The 17,389-nt window shown below is 42.2% G+C and overlaps 1 protein-coding gene across 3 annotated transcripts; it reads left to right on the plus strand.

The window, feature by feature from the left end:
* The first annotated feature begins 587 nt into the window (after positions 1 to 587).
* Positions 588 to 16,251, plus strand: LOC111957690 (rho-related BTB domain-containing protein 2-like). Of its 3 annotated transcripts, none has more exons than XM_023978626.2 (10): positions 588 to 860; positions 3,628 to 3,829; positions 4,184 to 4,287; positions 4,399 to 4,584; positions 4,823 to 5,766; positions 5,922 to 6,040; positions 6,239 to 6,389; positions 6,653 to 6,741; positions 6,921 to 7,026; positions 7,198 to 16,251. In XM_023978626.2, exons 1-10 carry the CDS (start codon positions 796 to 798, stop codon positions 7,401 to 7,403), a joined length of 2,172 nt encoding a protein of 723 aa, XP_023834394.1. In that variant the 5' UTR covers positions 588 to 795; the 3' UTR covers positions 7,404 to 16,251. The 3 variants fall into 3 exon arrangements, with proteins under 3 accessions (XP_023834394.1, XP_023834395.1, XP_023834397.1); XM_023978627.2 differs by lacking the exon at positions 588 to 860 and adding an exon at positions 1,614 to 1,891; XM_023978629.2 differs by lacking the exon at positions 588 to 860 and adding an exon at positions 1,924 to 2,531.
* The last annotated feature ends 1,138 nt before the right edge of the window (positions 16,252 to 17,389 follow it).

Here is a 17,389-nt window from a genome sequence, read left to right on the forward strand (position 1 = left end):
TTCAAAATTATTATTATTTGTTTTGCTTTCAATATCATTATTTTTGTTTGCAATACTAAGAATGTTGTTCTCAATTTCAAAATGTTTGCTTAATAATAAAGGCACAAAAGTAATTCCATACAGTGAGCTCTGTGTTTGGTCGATCCCTGAGTCCAGGTTGCAGCGAGTGATCATAAAATCGAATTCAAATTCCAGGACCAGAACCATATTGACTCACAGTGCCACACCATGACAGTCATAGCAACTTGTAACTGGTAAATCCAGTTATCACATTATGTTTGAAATAGTCTACAGTTTTATGAGGTAGTTATACTAGTTTGCTTGTTTTAGACATGATCTTTGAAGTTTGGGCATAACCTTAATCATTATATGTCACATAGGCCTACAGTAGCCTAGCTGAGTCTGTCTTTACAATAGAATGTGAACCAAAAGTTACAGCAGCTAAATCGGCTAGCCTACATTTGGAATGGGATTTTCTGGAGATTTGGGGTGGACCACAGTTTTGTAATGAATGGGTTTTTTGTTTGTGCTGTGCCTCTATAAAAAGCTACGTAGGTGACTGGAGGTAGTTATTTGACGTTGCGTGGCGGAGACTGGAGCTGCTGTTGACGGTACAGACAGACTCAAAGCCCACCAGTGTCGTCGGACACACAGTGATGATACGTTTATTATTTTTACCAAGTGGATTTTTCTGGTGTCTTGAGCGGCTGGTCGCCTATATTTAATCCACTACATTTAACATTGCTGCGAAGATGAAGTTCAAACCAGGCTACGGTCAGGTGCAAGCCGCATTCCATGGAGCCCTCTTCTTCTCCGTCTCAAACATCGGTCAATCCGATGCACCACTTCCTTATGTTGCGGTAAGGATAGGCCAATGGGTTAGTGGCCTATAATTATAGGCTGTAATTATCGAATACTTTGGCATGCACCTCAATAACACAAAATGGCACAATAAGGAATCACTGGGTGTTACATAACGTAATGCAGTGGATCCGAATGACCAGTGACTCGGCTTGGTGGAAAACGCTTTCGTAGCAACCTGGGTGAATGTTAGTAGCTAAATCCTTCTTAAATTGAACGTATGATGAGTTCTTGGAGCGGCTATATCCTATTGTAAAGATGGCTATGGCTATGTTATCCAATTAACGAAATCCTCTGAAATAATGTGGATTTTGGGCTATGATCTATCAAACTTAGGCTACTAGTTATGACAGTCTAGTTTTCATCTAAAGCTGCTTAACTAAATGGTCATAGGCTCATTAGAATCTAAACTAAATCCATAGTATAACTAAATAACTACGGCATTCTTCCTTGCAGACAAGATAGGCTAGTGCTATACTTGCATATTTTATGCCACAGCCTGACGGACATTTGGTGGCCCCGGCATTAGACAACGAGAGGTCTGAACTGCAACTAAAGTGCCTTGGTCAGGTCTTGCTGATTGATGACGCGATTATCGGTATTCGCTAAACGCCGTCTGCTTCAGACCGTGGCCAACATGCCAAACGAGAGAGAATGTCATTGGACTAAGGAATCTATTCTGCCAAAACAGTAGCGTGATCCGGTAAACTGGTAATCCACCCCTGACTTTAGTGTTCGCCGACGTCCAAGATCCCCGCCTTCTCCCGTTCTGTAACTTAATATTGGAGCTATTTCATATGAATTGGCGTGCACGACGATCCAATAATAGCCCTATATTGGAACTCAACCCACAGAGACCAAAAATACCTACACAGCAGGATACACTCGAATTTCGTCGAAACTCAAATGTCATCAGTTTCGCGTGCTCATTGTGAAAAACAGTTACATTGTTGCAACTCATCGTTCCGGAGGTTGACTGGGTGTGCCTTTTTATAAATGAGTATCAAGAGGCAGATAGGAAGGACAACTGGTATGTTTTAATAATTGGCTTTCATTCACGTGTGAGATTCTAATTTCCCACGGTATAGTGGCTGGCTTGGTATGCTATGCTATTTTGTTGCCTCATGGTGCAGTCTGGCTGAGTCTGGACACATTGTTTACATTTTTGCGCATGGCTGTCAGGCTACTAGGGTTTCCCAATCGGTAGCCTGCGGACCAAATTCGTTTTTCTGACCATAAAAAGTAATGTATAGCCTACTAAATATATATATTAAACAATTATTCCCACACATTAATAGATAGGCATATGTGATCGTATCCCAATGTAAATCAAAGTTAGAAAGTGTTCTGTTTTTGTCAAATACTATAGGCTATCTATTTGGGATTCTTGCAGTCTATTTGCGGTGTAGCCTACAAATTATAACGATGTTCCGGCCCCCGAACATCCGCTCAAGGAAAAATCGTCCCACGGCTGAATGTAATTGGGGACCCCTGGTAAAGTTTATTCAGTTGCCATACCCCTGTTAGAGTACAACGGGATTACGATAGGTCTATGTTCTGTCAATATATTGCCCATTGCATGGGTGGTAGCAGGGTATATGACAGAAGCAAATCTGGTTCCCTTGGAAACTGAATAACGAGATCAGCAACCACCATTTTCGAGACGTGAGGTGAGGAAAAGTAGCCTGCCTATGTTTACCAATTCTCTCAATTTTATTTAGTCAGTGCAGCCTTATTTGTAGATGGAGGATGTCTGTCTGTCTACACCACCAATTTATTGGATCCTACAGTTTTCTAGGCTTGCTAAGAAGCTCTTAGACACTGCAAGGGAGGAATGCTTATATATTACTGATGGTGTAAATGAATCAGAAGACAGATGTTGGTGTGAGTATTTTTGTTTAAAAAACACTGTTATTCTGCATTGCCAGGCCTATTGGTAAGACCATGGCTGAATTTACTGAATGACATGCTTTGGTTCCAAGTGTTTTATACAGGACTGTGATTTCAGCTGGATCCTTGCATAATGGCACTGTGGTCTGTTTAATTTGATCAAAGATGTATCTCATGGGGTAACAATGTGAATCATATACACTTTTGTTATGTTGAAAGTGGCTTATGTTGGAGAGAGATTTTGATGCTATTACACCTTGTCCAGGTAAATGTAATGTCCTCTCCTGTCAGTAAAACTTGGTGTTTTAATCTGTATAAAATGACAAGACTCAGATCCTGCCTGAGTATAACCAAAATGGACAAATTGGGTTAGCAGAGTCTGTGCTTAATTTCAGGAACACATCCTACTTGACTTCCAGAACTCTGAAATCCCCAGGACGTCTGTTAAAATAGAAGAGTAAGGAACGTCAGGGACCTTCTGAATTGGCACAGGCACTCAGTCAGGCAGCCATATTTTGAATGCAGTCACTTGACCGACCATTGATAGCACTGTATACAGTGTGAGCAATGCAGATGAAGCAGAGTCAGGGCTTACTGAAATATTGATCCCTCATGCTGTAGTGATCAGAAGGAAGAATTCATTGATGGGGTCAGAGGGGTCGTGATGAAGTGTAGTGTTTTGAACAAGCTCTTCAGTACATCTGATATTTGATCTCCAGTTGATTGATTGTTTTTGCGTTGTCGAGAGGTTAACCTGTAAGTAAGCATTTCAATGCACTATGTACTACACATGTATCATGTGTATATAACTAATAAACCAACTTGAACTTCATCCTTTGGCATTTTATCAAACTCTCCTTTTCTCTGCCCTGACAGGCCCCAGTTGATGGATTCTGACATGGACTATGAGAGGCCAAACGTTGAGACTATCAAGTGTGTGGTGGTAGGGGACAACGCTGTTGGGAAGACCCGCCTTATCTGTGCCCGGGCCTGTAATGCAACACTGACTCAGTACCAATTGCTTGCTACGCATGTACCCACTGTCTGGGCCATAGACCAGTACAGAGTTTGCCAGGAAGTGAGTAGTGGAGTAACCTTTTTTGATTGTTATTTAATGAAAATCTTTATCTATTTGTCTGTTTTTTATAACATGTCTATGTTTTAGATAATGAACTTGCTGAAGAAAGGTGAAGCTGCATAGAGTCTGAAATTAAGTGTTTGATCCACCAGCCAACTTGACAGTGAAGGAAAATAATACTGAAATCCTCTATTTTAAGTGCTACAGTTGTGTAAAACCTTGTTGCACTTTGATTAACCTGCAACACACAATATTTACCTTGGACTTAGCGCATTAGACTGGTGATCAGGTGTTAGTTTCACGCCCTGCTGTTGGTAATGTACATGGATGTCATGGGTGTGTCTCTCCGGTCAGGTTCTGGAGCGATCTAGGGATGTGGTGGATGAGGTCAGCGTGTCGTTGCGACTCTGGGACACGTTCGGGGACCATCACAAGGACCGACGCTTTGCATATGGAAGGTGAGATCAGCTGACCTCGTTGTTCACTCATACGAATCATGGAACTGGTGCAGTGTAAACCTAGTGGACATTTCCTCTCTGTCCCTCCCGTAACCTCACTCGTCACTGCAGGTCGGATGTGGTGGTCCTGTGTTTCTCCATCGCCAACCCCAACTCCCTGTACCATGTGAAGACCATGTGGTACCCTGAGATCAAGCACTTCTGCCCCCGGGCTCCAGTCATCTTGGTGGGCTGCCAGCTGGACCTGCGCTATGCTGACCTGGAGGCAGTCAACAGGGCACGACGGCCACTAGCAAGGTGCCCTACATACAACTACTAAGTCCAGTGCTTTCAATCTCAAACAGTGCTTTTCAACTCCAGCATCTCAATTGAAATTTGATAGCTTGTGATTTATGTATTGATTGTGTCACCATTAGAAATGTAGGTTCCACATTTTACTAAGATTTGTAAACGATATACACTGTTATTTACCCTCAGGTTGATGCTGCTCTGAATCTTGTTAATTTTTGGCCTTTTTATGGTCATCATCTTTCAGACCGATTAAATCCAATGAGATTTTGCCTCCAGAGAAGGGCCATGAGGTGGCCAAAGAGCTGGGAGTGCCATACTACGAGACCAGTGTTGTGGCTCAGTTTGGAGTAAAGGACGTATTTGATAACGCCATCCGAGCCGCTCTAATCTCACGGCGCCACCTGCAGTTCTGGAAGTCTCACCTGCGCAATGTGCAGCGGCCCCTCCTCCAGGCCCCTTTCCTGCCTCCCAAACCCCCCCCTCCCATCATCACTGTACCACCTCCCCCCACCACCACTGAGGAGCATCCTGGCCGTCTTCTAGAGGACCCCCTGTGTTCCGATGTCATCCTGGTCCTACAGGAGAAGCAGAGAATCTTCGCTCACAAGATCTACTTGGCCACGTCCTCCTCCAAGTTCTATGACCTCTTCATCCTGGACGCCCGACCTGAGGAGTCTGAGCGGCCCACGCGCGCCACCGCTCTGTCTGGCCGCGAGATGCTGATGCGTGCTGCAAGCTTCGATGTGTGTGAGAGCACTGACGAGGGCGACAGGGCCAACCTGCGGGCCTGCACCAGTGATGGAACCCTGAGAGACTCTGAGGGAGGCCGGAGGGGCAAACTGCTGTCTACCTTGAGCAGAGCTTTTGTCAGCATCCAGGAGGAGCTGGTGGATGACCCAGTGACCTACAACCCCAGGCCTATGACTGTGGTGTACATGGACCAGTCCATGCAGCTGGGGCCCTTCCGCGCTGTGCTGCGATACCTGTACACAGGCCAGCTGGATGAGCACGAGAAGGAGCTGATGCACATTGCACACATTGCTGAGCTGCTGGAGGTCTTTGACCTGCGCATGATGGTGGCCAATATTCTTAACAACGAGGCCTTCATGAACCAGGAAATCACCAAAGCCTTCCATGTACGACGAACCAACAGAATCAAAGACTGCCTGGCCAAAGGCACCTTCTCTGGTGAGAGCACATCATGTAATTCTGAGAGCTTTTGTACACTCTGTGCTAAGTGTTTCCGCTCTGCTGTTCAAAAACAGGATCAACCTTTGACAGGACTTAATAAATAATAGAGGAAGAAGAAGGTAATGGCAGTATGATTTCTCTTTGTGTTCCAGATGTAGCGTTCAAGCTGGATGATGGAACGATCATGGCCCATAAGCCCCTGCTCATCTCCAGCTGTGACTGGATGGCAGCTATGTTTGGGGGGCCCTTTGTGGAGAGCTGCACCAAAGAGGTAAGGCAATCCTTTTCACCCTGTCACTGGAGCTACGGTGTGTTCCACTGTTTTCTTTTCTTAAACCTTGGTCTTGATCATGTGCACAATAACAAGACCTACTGCAAGTCCCCTAAATAACCAGATAAACACACATCACAATAAAATTCACTAGTGACTAGGGAAGGAAAACCTGATGATCTGTGCCTGTTGTCTCAGGTGCTGTTTCCCAACACAACTCGCAGCTGTATGAGGGCTGTGCTGGAGTACCTCTACACTGGGCGCTTCTGTTCCCGCACTGACCTGGATGCCATGGAGCTCATTGTTCTCGCCAACCGTCTTTGCCTCCCACACCTGGTTGCACTTACAGGTCTCTAGTTGTTTTTGCGCACACCCTCTTAATCAAAGCCACATCTGTTGGCAAGACCTGCACTCACATTGTAGACACACAGAGTATAACATGCACTTACTCTCTCTTCTCTTCAAATAGTGTCTATTAGGCTAGTATGTGTGTTCAGAGAGCTGTCTGTTCCTAATATTTATGTTACTTGGCATAAGTCTGTTGTGAGATAGATTTGGCAATATAATTCTGTTGATCTAGGTGATCTCCTGTGTGTTATGCCTCTGTTACAGAACTCTACACAGTGACAGTATTGATGGAGGCTGCTATGATGGGGGCTGATATTGATGGAGATGTGCTGGTGTACCTGGAGATGGCTCAGGTAAGATGGAGCCCATGTTCATATTGCAATTCTATAGGTGTGTATATATACTTAATACTGTTTTTCTCCATTCTCACAAGATTTTCTAATGCTAATTTGTTTAACAAGTGTTGCACTTTTAAATGTAAACTTATCATGTGCGGAGTAAGGTCTTCTATAATGTCTTGTCTCTCTGGCAGTTCCACTGTGCCCAACAGCTAAGTGGCTGGTGCCTTCACCACATCTGCACCAACTATAATAGTGTGTGTCGCAAGTTTCCTCGAGACATGAAGGCCAAATCTACAAGTAAAGCAAATACTAGCTAAAGATATGTGCATGAAACTACAACTTTCATTTAAATCTCCCATTGACATCAATGCAGGATTTTTTGAGAAGTTATCATTATCTTAATCATTTGTGTCTGCATATCTGTCTGCATTTAATCTTGCTAACGTTGTTGAGCCATGCCTCTTGCAGACAACCAGGACTACTTTGAGAAGCACCGCTGGCCACCAGTGTGGTTCCTGAAGGAGGACGACCACTATCAAAGAGCACGGAAGGAGCGGGACAAGGAGGACTTCCTGTACCAGAGGAGGCAGTGTAAACGCAAGTGGCTCTTCTGGAACCTTCCCTCTTCTCCCTCTGCCAACTCTTCCTCTTCTGGTTCCAATGCTGTCATCTGATTGGCTCTCAGGGTACAGGCAAGGCCCACTGTGGGGATGATTTGGGAAAGTGGAGCATCAGCACTGTTGGCCAGACACTAGGCCCCCTCATTAAGGCCCTCCCGCCCTCCTTCATTTCTCTTTTTGCATCTGCAGCCAAGCTATACTCTCCCGGGTTTGCAGGGTCAGCGAAATCAAATAATGAACGAAATGAGCCTCTTTTGCTTTTTGTGTTAGCATATCCTGTCACATTGCAGTGCAGAGACCATGAAGCTAAAACCTTAAAGCTCAGTGACTTCAACCTTATGAACAATGCAAGGTAAATGCAGGTGCAGGTGACTGCTCAATATGGTGTTGATATTCCTGCATACACCACCAGGAGGAGAACTGAGGAAGTTATGAGAGGGATTTGCATCAGGTTACAGAACTGTGATCCTAAGCTCATGATAACCATTGACTGACTTGAATTGACAACCAAGTGCTTATCAGCTGCAACAGACAAATAGCAAAGACCAATGACCAGCAAACCAACACAGAAATCAAGTCTCAGTGATACAACACTTTGCCCTTAAGTGTTTGTACAATCTACCAAACCAGGATGTGTACAGTACAATTATAACCACTCCTAAACCAGAAATATCAACAAAATGCATTACGTCTACATTACGATTAATCTATTAATGTCATGTAGGACATCGTCTTAGACCATCTTCCTATTGGAAACCACTTTCTGTACAGAATTATGTTTTAAATAGCGGAGGTTTGACTCCTTTACAGTTATTGCATATTTGAAGGTTTGTATACAACTTGCACAGCTGACGTTGATATGAGTGTATACACGACCAGTGTTCTTGTGATGCAGGGGTTAAAGTGCTCTGTCACTACGACGGGTTTCCGTCATATGGATGACACATGAGGTTTGATAAATGTATAGTACAAGTCAAAAGTTTGGACACCTACTCATTCCTGGGTTTTTCTTTATTTTTACTATTTTCTGCATTGTAGAATAATAGTGAAGGCATCAAAACTATGAAATAATACATATGGAATCATGTAGTAACCAAAAAAAGTGTTAAACAAATCAAAATATATTTTATATTTGTCACGTGTGCTCCCTCTCCGGCCTCTAGGTCCCCAGGCTGCTCGTTATGGCGCATACCTGTCACCAGCATTACGCACATAATGACACTCACCTGGACTCCATCACCTCCTTGATTACCTACTCTATATATGTCAATCCCTTTGGTTTGTTCCCCAGTCGTCATTGTTCCGGTTTCATGTCGGTGCACGTTTAGTGTTTCTTGTTTTGTTAATTTATTAATTAAATGTAGTCACACCCTGAACTTGCTTCCCAACTCTCAGCGTACATCGTTACAGAATGACGACTCAACAAAGAGAAGCATCAGGGAGTGTTTATTTTGTTTGTTTTGGTATTGGAGGTGATGTCGGGTCCAGGAGGCCTCAGCCGGTTTGTCAGGTTCCCCTGCCTCAGCTGGCCTGAAGGGTTTCCATACCTCAGCGTGCTCGACAGGCTCCCATGCCTCAGCGGGCTCGATAGGCTCCCATGCCTAGACCGAGGCAATCGGGGAGGTCTCAGCCGGCTCATCAGGCTCTCACGCCTCAGCCGGTTCGTCTGGTTTCTGCGCCTCGACGGAGGCGACCGGCCACTCCAAAACCCTGGGATTGTCCCTTTGGTTGGCGTCCTGTGGCTGAAACTGAACGCACCCGGGAGGGGCTACTGTCACGTATGCTCTCTCTCCGGCACTCTAGGACGTCATGCTCCCGCGCCTCAGCCAGATCGACAGGTTCCCGCGCCTTAGCAGAGGTGACCGATCCGCTCCTGATCCCCTGGATCATCATCTTGGGCGGCGTCCTGCGGCTGGAGCTGCGGATTGGAGAGGGGCTACTGTCCCGTGTGCTCCCTCTCCGGCCTCTAGGTCACCAGGCTGCTGGTTATGGCGCACACCTTTCACCAGCGTCATGCGCATAATGACACTCACCTGGACTCCATCACCTCCTTGATTACCTGCTCTATATATGTCACTCCCTTTGGTTACTTCCCCAGTCATCATTGTTCCTGTTTCATGTCGGTGCACTGTTCGTGTTTCTTGTTTTGTTCATTTATTAATTAAATGTATTCACTCCCTGAACTTGCTGACTCAGCGTACAATGCTACAATATTTTACATTCTTCAAAGTAGCCACCCTTTGCTTTGATGACAGCTTTGCACACTCTTGGCATTCTCTCAACCAGCTTCACCTGGGATGCTTTTCCAACAGTCTTGCTGGAGTTCCCACATATGCTGAGCACTTGTTGGCTGCTTTTCCTTCAGTCTGCGGTCCAACTCATCTGACACCATCTCAATTGGGCTGAGGTCAGGTGATTGTGAAGACTAGGTCATCTGATGCAGCATTCCATCACCCTCCTTCTTGGCTAAATAGCCCTTACACAGCCTGGAGGTGTGTTGGGTCATTGTTCTGTTGAAAAACAGATGATAGTCCCACTAAGCACATACCAGATGGGATTGTGTATCGCTGCAGAATGCTGTGGTAGCCATGCAGGTTAAGTGTTCCTCATTCTAAATAAATCACTGACAGTGTCACCAGCAAAGCACCCCCACAACATTACACCTCCTCCTTCATGGTGGGAACCACACATACAGATATCATCCATTCACCTACTCTGCGTCTCACAAAGACACGGCAGTTGTGATTTAATGTCCGTTGCTCATTATTTTTGGCCCAAACAAGTCTCTTCTTCTTGTTGGTGTCTTTTAGTAGTGGTTTCTTTGCAGCAATTCAACCATGAAGGCCTGATTCAGTCTCCTCTGAACAGTTGATATTAAGATGTGTCTGTCACTTGAACTCTGAAGCATTTATTTGAGCTGCAATTTCTGAGGCTGGTAACTCTTGTGAACTTATCCTCTGCAGCAGAGGTAACTCTGGGTCTTCCTTTCCTGTAGCGGTCCTCATGAGGGCCAGTTTCATCATAGGGACTTTAAAAGTTATTGAAATTTTCTGCATTTACTGACCTTCATGTCTTTAAGTAATGATGGACTGTCGTTTCTCATTGCTTATTTGAGCTGTTCTTGCCATAATATGGACTTTGTCCTATTTGGTAAAAGACCATCTTCTGTATACCAACCCTACCTTGTCACAACACAACTGATTGGCTCAAATGCATTAAGAAGGGGAAAAAATCCATAAATTAACTTTTAACAAGGCTAACCTCTTATTTGAAATGCATTCCAGGTGACTACCTTAGGAAGCTGGTTGAAAGAATGCCAAGAGTGTGCAAAGCTGTCATCAAGGCAAAGGGTGGCTGCTTTGAATGTCAAATATAAGATATATTTTGATTTGTTTAGCACTTTTTTTGTTTACTACATGATTCCATATGTGTTCATAGTTTGTCTTCACTATTATTCTACAATGTAGAAAATAGTAAAAATAAAGAAAAACCTGGAATGTGTAGGTGTTTCCAAACTTTTGACTGGTACTATGTGTATGTATCTCAGCAAAAAAAAGAAACGTACTGTCAACTGCGTTTATTTAAAGCAAACTTAACATGTGTAAATATTCGTATGAACATAAGATTCTACAACTGAGACATAAACTGAACAAATTCCACAGACATGTGACTAACATAAATTGAATAATGTGTCCCTGAACAAAGGGGGGGTCAAAAGTAACAGTCAGTATCTGGTGTGGCCACCAGCTGCATTAAGTACTGCAGTTCATCTCCTCATGGACTGCACCAGATTTGCCAGTTCTTGCTGTGAGATGTTACCCCACTCTTCCACCAAGGCACCTCCAAGTTCCCGGACATTTCTGGGGGGAATGGCCCTAGCCCTCACCCTCCAATCCAACAGGTCCCAGACGTGCTCAATGGGATTGAGATCCGGGCTCTTTGCTGGCAATGGCAGAACACTGACATTTCTGTCTTGCAGGAAATCATGCACAGAATGAGCAGTATAGCTGGTGACACTGTCATGCTGGAGAGTCATGTCAGGATGAGCCTGCAGGAAGGGTACCACATGAGGGAGGAGGATGTCTTCCCTGTAACGCACAGCGTTGAGATTGCCTGCAATGACAACAAGCTCAGTTTGATGATGCTGTGACACACCGCCCCAGACCAAGGCCTGTCATGGTCATCCACCTCCAAATCGATCCCGCTCCAGAGTACAGGCCTCGGTGTAACGCTCATTCCTTCAACGATAAACGCGAATCCGACTATCACCCCTGATGAGACAAAACCGCGACTCATCAGTGAAGAGCACTTTTTGACAGTCCTGGCTGGTCCAGCGACGGTGGGTTTGATGTACCGATCCTGTGCAGGTGTTACACGTGGTCTGCCACTGCGAGGACGATCAGCTGTCCGTCCTGTCTCCCTGTAGCGCTGTCTTAAGCGTCTCACAGTACAGACATAGCAATTAATTGTCCTGGTCACATCTGCAGTCCTCATGCCTCCTTGCAGCATGCCTAAGGCACGTTCACGCAGATGAGCAGAGACCCTGAGCATCTTTCTTTTGAGGTTTTTCAGAGTCAGTAGAAAGGCTTCTTTGGTGTCCTAAGTTTTCATAACTGTGACCTTAATTGCCTACCGTCTGTAAGCTGTTAGTGTCTTAACGACCATTCCACAGGTGCATGTTCATTAATTGTTTATGGTTCATTGAACAAGCATGGGAAACAGTGTTTAAACCCTTTACAATGAAGATCTGTGAAGGTATTTGGATTTTTACCAATTATCTTTGAAAGACAGGGTCCTGAAAAAGGGGCGTTTTATGTTTTTGCTGAGTTTGTATGTGTATATACAGTTGGAAGTCGGAAGTTTACATACACTTTAGCCAAATACATTTAAACTCAGTTTTTCACAATTCCTGACATTTAATCCTAGTAAAAATTCCCTGTCTTAGGTCAGTTTGGATCACCACTTTATTTTAAGAATGTGAAATGTCAGAATAATAGTAGAGAGAATGATTTATTTCAGGTTTTATTTCTTTCATCACATTCCCAGTGGGTCAGAAGTTTACATACACTCAATTAGTATTTGGTAGCATTGTTTTTAAATTGTTTAACTTGGGTCGAACTTCAAACATTTCGGGTAGCCTTCCACAAGCTTCCCACAATAAGTTGGGTGAATTTTGTCAGATTCCTCCTGACAGAGCTGGTGTATCACACAGCCCTGACCTCAATCCCATAGAACATTTGTGGGCAGAACTGAAAAGTGTGTGTGAGGAAGAAGGCCTACAAACCTGACTCAGTTACACCAGCTCTGTCAGGAGGAATGGGCCAAAATTCACCCAACTTATTGTGGGAAGCTTGTGGAAGGCTTCCCGAAATGTTTGACCAAAGTTAAACAATTTAAAGGCAATGCTACCAAATACGAACTGAGTGTATGTACACTTCTGACCCACTGGGAATGTGATGAAAGAAATAAAACCTGAAATAAATCATTCTCTCTACTATTATTCTGACATTCCACATTCTTAAAATAAAGTGGTGATCCTAACTCATCTAAAACAGGGAATTTTTACTCTGATAAAATGTCAGGAATTGTGAATAACTGAGTTTAAATGTATTTGGCTAAGGTGTTTGTAAACTTCTGATTTCAGCTGTATTTATATGTATAGCACAGGGGGGGAATTCATATTTTGGGTAGAGAAAAAAACACTCCAGGCCACACTTGAATGTCTAAAACTAGATAGAAAGCATGTAGAAATAATAATGGACATTTTAGAAAATATTTAACTGCCCTTTCCCAGGCCCACAAATAGATTTTGACAAACAAATTGGTCATTAAAGAAATGGTGCAGCCCTCTGTTGAATTTTGAAATCCCGATGTAGCCCATTGGCCCAAAAGGTTTTCTAGCCAATCTGAGATCAACTTAAGTTTCAGTCATGGTTTTTTTGTTTGTTGCTTTAACCCAAGTGTGATGTGCTCTTGTGACGTGTGGCTACTTGCCAGAAAAGGGCTTTCTTTTACACAGCCACATTCAACATCTTTTGACAAGACACAAGAGAACCTCAGTCACAGTGTATTGTTCAGCATTTACTTTTGGAAACGCCAGCAAACACAAACGAAGCTCACCACTAGCTATTTGTTGCAACAATGGAATGGCTTTGCACTACCAAGTTTTCTGCATCCTGATGAGAAGAGCACCGAGGCCACTACAGTACTGTACACAGGTGTCTGACATATGCTGCAAACAATCTAAATGTGATTGGAGATCATAGGATGAGAATAACAGCAGCGCTACAAGACAGGTTTGATAGGAAGATGAGTTGATTCTTAGAGCAGGGGTGTCAAACATACAGCCCGCCAGGGAGTCCAATCCAACCCAGGGCACAATGAGTTTGACACACCTGCCTTAATGTACACTTCAGATATCTTCACATATCTCTTCAGTGTACATTATCTGAAGTGTATGTTTATCTCCCTGTTGTCATTTCACCGAAGACAACCCACAGTATTGTTTTGATTTATAAGCATGGTGCTCATTGAATATTGAGTATTTACAGCAGGTGTGTGTATATATATTTCCCCCAAAAATAACTTTACATGAAGTTGTCTCCATTACATAACAGTGCCCTTGAATTACTATAGAAGGATGGTGGTAACTGACTGGAAATAATATGTATGTATAACAAAACTTTATTTGTTTCATACACATACTTATGAATGCTGCTAATTTATTATCAAAGAAATTTAAAATCCATGTTTTGTGCTATTTTGGCAACTTAATGTAGTGTGATAGTCTACTGGATTTCTGTTTGTTTTATGAATAGTTATTTGTAATTTTCACATTTCTCCAAATGCTTGTGCTGACCTCTGGTTACATGTATGGTATGCAGGCAAATTGCTTTGAGTCAAAAGAAGTGGCACTACAGCTTGGGAATGAAAATATAACCTAGAGCACCCTCCCAGCTAATATACAGTAGGCTACTGGGAAGCATTTCGTTGTGAAATAATACAATAAAATAATTATAGATACTAGACATTGCTTTTTGTAGGATATTGTTCTCCTCCATGCATTTAGAAATTATAATCCCGTATGACACCCTCAATGAGCTTTCCAGTCATTTAAATGCCATGAATCCACTTACAAAGCTAACATTATATCTCAAAATGTTGCTTAAATGTTCATTTAATGCAATTTGACTGCATGTACATGGCTGATCCGTATAATCTGTAATTTAAGGTATAGATAATGGAAGTATAGGTAGGAGCTCAAGCCAATAGCTTTACATTTTTAAGATAAAGTTCATATGTGATTTTTTGCTATCTATAATTGAAAAAGGCAGGTTTGACATATGTATCTAGTGAAAGGATAAGTCACTTGGCAAACCATCCCAGCTCATAACCATTTGAATCATCCTGTATTGTACTGTACATCAGAGTACGTAGGCTTGATTGTGGTCAATGTTCTGTTTTGTCAAATAGTGAAATTATTCATTGTGTTGTAATTGTTGGACTGAAAAATGGTTCATCGTGTTGTAATTGTTGAACGTCCTCTATTTTTTTGACTGGTAAATGTTGCATCAATTAACCACTGTCTCACTTTGAAATATTTTATAAATCAAATGTTTTATAGAATGTACCCTTAGATCATTTGACGTTTTGATTCGGGCCTAATTCTTTCCATTAGTTTAATCCATTCCACTTGACAATTGACATTTACATGCTGTGGTTGAAATGCATTTGAGTTGATTTCTCAATGTACCCTCTTCTGCTGATGCACTGCATCCAAGAAGACACCTCATGCCTTAATGTATAGTGTGTGTGAGACATTGAATGTAGATAGTGTTACTGTGGTCTCTAGTTTGTGTGTACTAAAGATGTCAACGTACCATGGTACTGAAGGCTTTGTGTATATGTAATTGTACATATCTGAGTATGGAATCAATGTGTGTACACTTGAGAGAATCGTGAGCTGTGCTTTTGTTAGTTTAGTTCGTGTTTAGGTTTATTATTTTCGTGCTCTGAATGGAATGTTTAGTAGTAAACAATTTTTTACCATTCTAAGATCACACCAATAGATTAACACAATGACAAGCCCACTAGAAAACACACTCATCGGTTGGAAAATTCAGCACACCCCCATCAAATGAATGCAGAGAATACCAATTCTAATTTGTTTTCTGATCATGAATTCCACCGTGGAGAAATACCAGTATTATCATTTCAATGGATGGTATTGGCTTAGTGTGGGCATTAAAAGTTGGATTATAAATCAAAAGCATAGATAATGGCCAATTCTTTTTAGACTGCCTGTTATAATATGGCCAAGATAATAAAACAAGCTTTTAGCTGTACATATTTCAGCATAGATAATAGCTGATTTCGTGCATTATGCAGGACATAGTGTCGTTAAAACCATAAATGCACACTTCATTATGTAGACTGATAGCCTTCAATTTTCACTGAATTACATTATGGGGGTATGACATGTAGACCTACACAGCTCATATGCGTAGATGAGTAGACAACATCAGGTGTTAAAAATTGCGATTATATTATGACTAGATTAAAAGAAAAGTTATAACTCAGAACTTTTGAAACTCTTTTCCATAGGTGCTATATTACTGCTGCAGAGAAGCACAAACCAAAGGGAGCTTGTAGCAGCACCAGGACAAGAATCTGCTGCACAATCACAATTGCATATATATAAAGAAGCCTTGTATTGAAATGTTTTCTCAGTGTTAATAGCCTGGTCTGACATTTTCCCTAGTCAACAGGTACTTATTTTTGTTGTTCTGGAGAGTTACAGATGTTTGTATTGTTTGTTAAGAGCTGTAAATCTGGAGTTCTGTAGCATGTGTTCTTGAAATGTGTAAATAGTGTTATAATAAATCTAAAGTAGCAGCCTGCACATGGATGTCCCCGTTTATGACTTTGTATATTGAAACGTGTCCAATAGCCAAGCAGGACTTGAGTGAACGATCTCAACTGACACATCTCCAGTCATCTGTTGTTGCTGACAGGCTATGATGCTGCATGTGGTCCAAGGTGTTTGAACTCTTTGTGGCTGCTGGGCTTTCTGAGGTGCATCAAGGATCAGGCCAGACTCTGACAATAGCCCATTGGATGCTTCTTTGTGCAAGTAAGCACTGTACCTTTTTGGGATGATCTAATCTGAAAATGCCATGCCCTTTACCAATACAGACATTCTATAATCCTCCATTACTCAGGGATGAGATTGGAAGATGACTGCCTTGTGTAAGTAAACAACTGTCCGTTTCGTCATTGGGGGGTTAGAAGTGACTGATCGTCCCTGGGGATCTTCAACTCGGAGAGAAGATCACAAAGAACAGGGTTCTCCATAGAGAAAACACAACTGCCTAGCCAGCGCTGAGAAAGGTGAGAGGAATCTATAATGTATCTGATTCCAAAATATAATTTGAATTAACTTCTTTATTTTAACACTAGAGCGCACTAAAGCACATAGAAGTACATCAAGTCAAATTGTTATAATAATTATTCAGGCCTCAGTCAGTGAATGCAGTGATGATGAGCAATTTTGTTGTCTTTGGTGTTTACAATAAACATATTCATCAAACTCTTTAATTAATGATACAACATTAGGCGTGTCACTATTTTTCACTCTGGTTTGTGTCTCTGAGGCCTTTACGTTCTTCTCCTTTGTCAGTGTTGTTATAACCAATGTTGACCAGAGGGTGGTGCAAGCACCCTATATATTATATATTACACAAATGTTTCTTAGCCTAAATGCTGAAAATGCATTGTGATTTGAAATCTCATCTTTTATATAGATTTGATGCGTTATATACAGACTTAAATTACTGACGATTAAATGTTGATTCTTTTTTAAATTGAGTTTTAATCTAAATCGTAGAGCTAATAATTAAATAATGTTTTCAGTTATCTATTGTTTCTACTCACTACAGTGCAATAGGCAAATAAATTGATCGCTGTATTATTAGGTTTTTTGTGATAGATACAGATTATTCAGTAATTCAATCGTAGAACATTGTTATTTTACTGCGAAT

Source organism: Salvelinus sp. IW2-2015, linkage group LG33 (assembly GCF_002910315.2).
Source record: "Salvelinus sp. IW2-2015 linkage group LG33, ASM291031v2, whole genome shotgun sequence".
Classification (NCBI taxonomy): Eukaryota; Metazoa; Chordata; class Actinopteri; order Salmoniformes; family Salmonidae; genus Salvelinus; species Salvelinus sp. IW2-2015.

What these genes read in the sequence shown, in the direction of transcription:
- LOC111957690 (XM_023978626.2), top strand. Translation starts at nt 796, where the DNA reads ATGGAGCCCTCTTCTTCTCCGTCTCAAACATCGGTCAATCCGATGCAC. An exon ending in AGTACAGAGTTTGCCAGGAA is followed by an intron (nt 3,830 to 4,183) that starts GTGAGTAGTGGA and finishes CTCTCCGGTCAG; the next exon opens with GTTCTGGAGCGATCTAGGGA. An exon ending in TGTACCTGGAGATGGCTCAG is followed by an intron (nt 6,742 to 6,920) that starts GTAAGATGGAGC and finishes TCTCTCTGGCAG; the next exon opens with TTCCACTGTGCCCAACAGCT.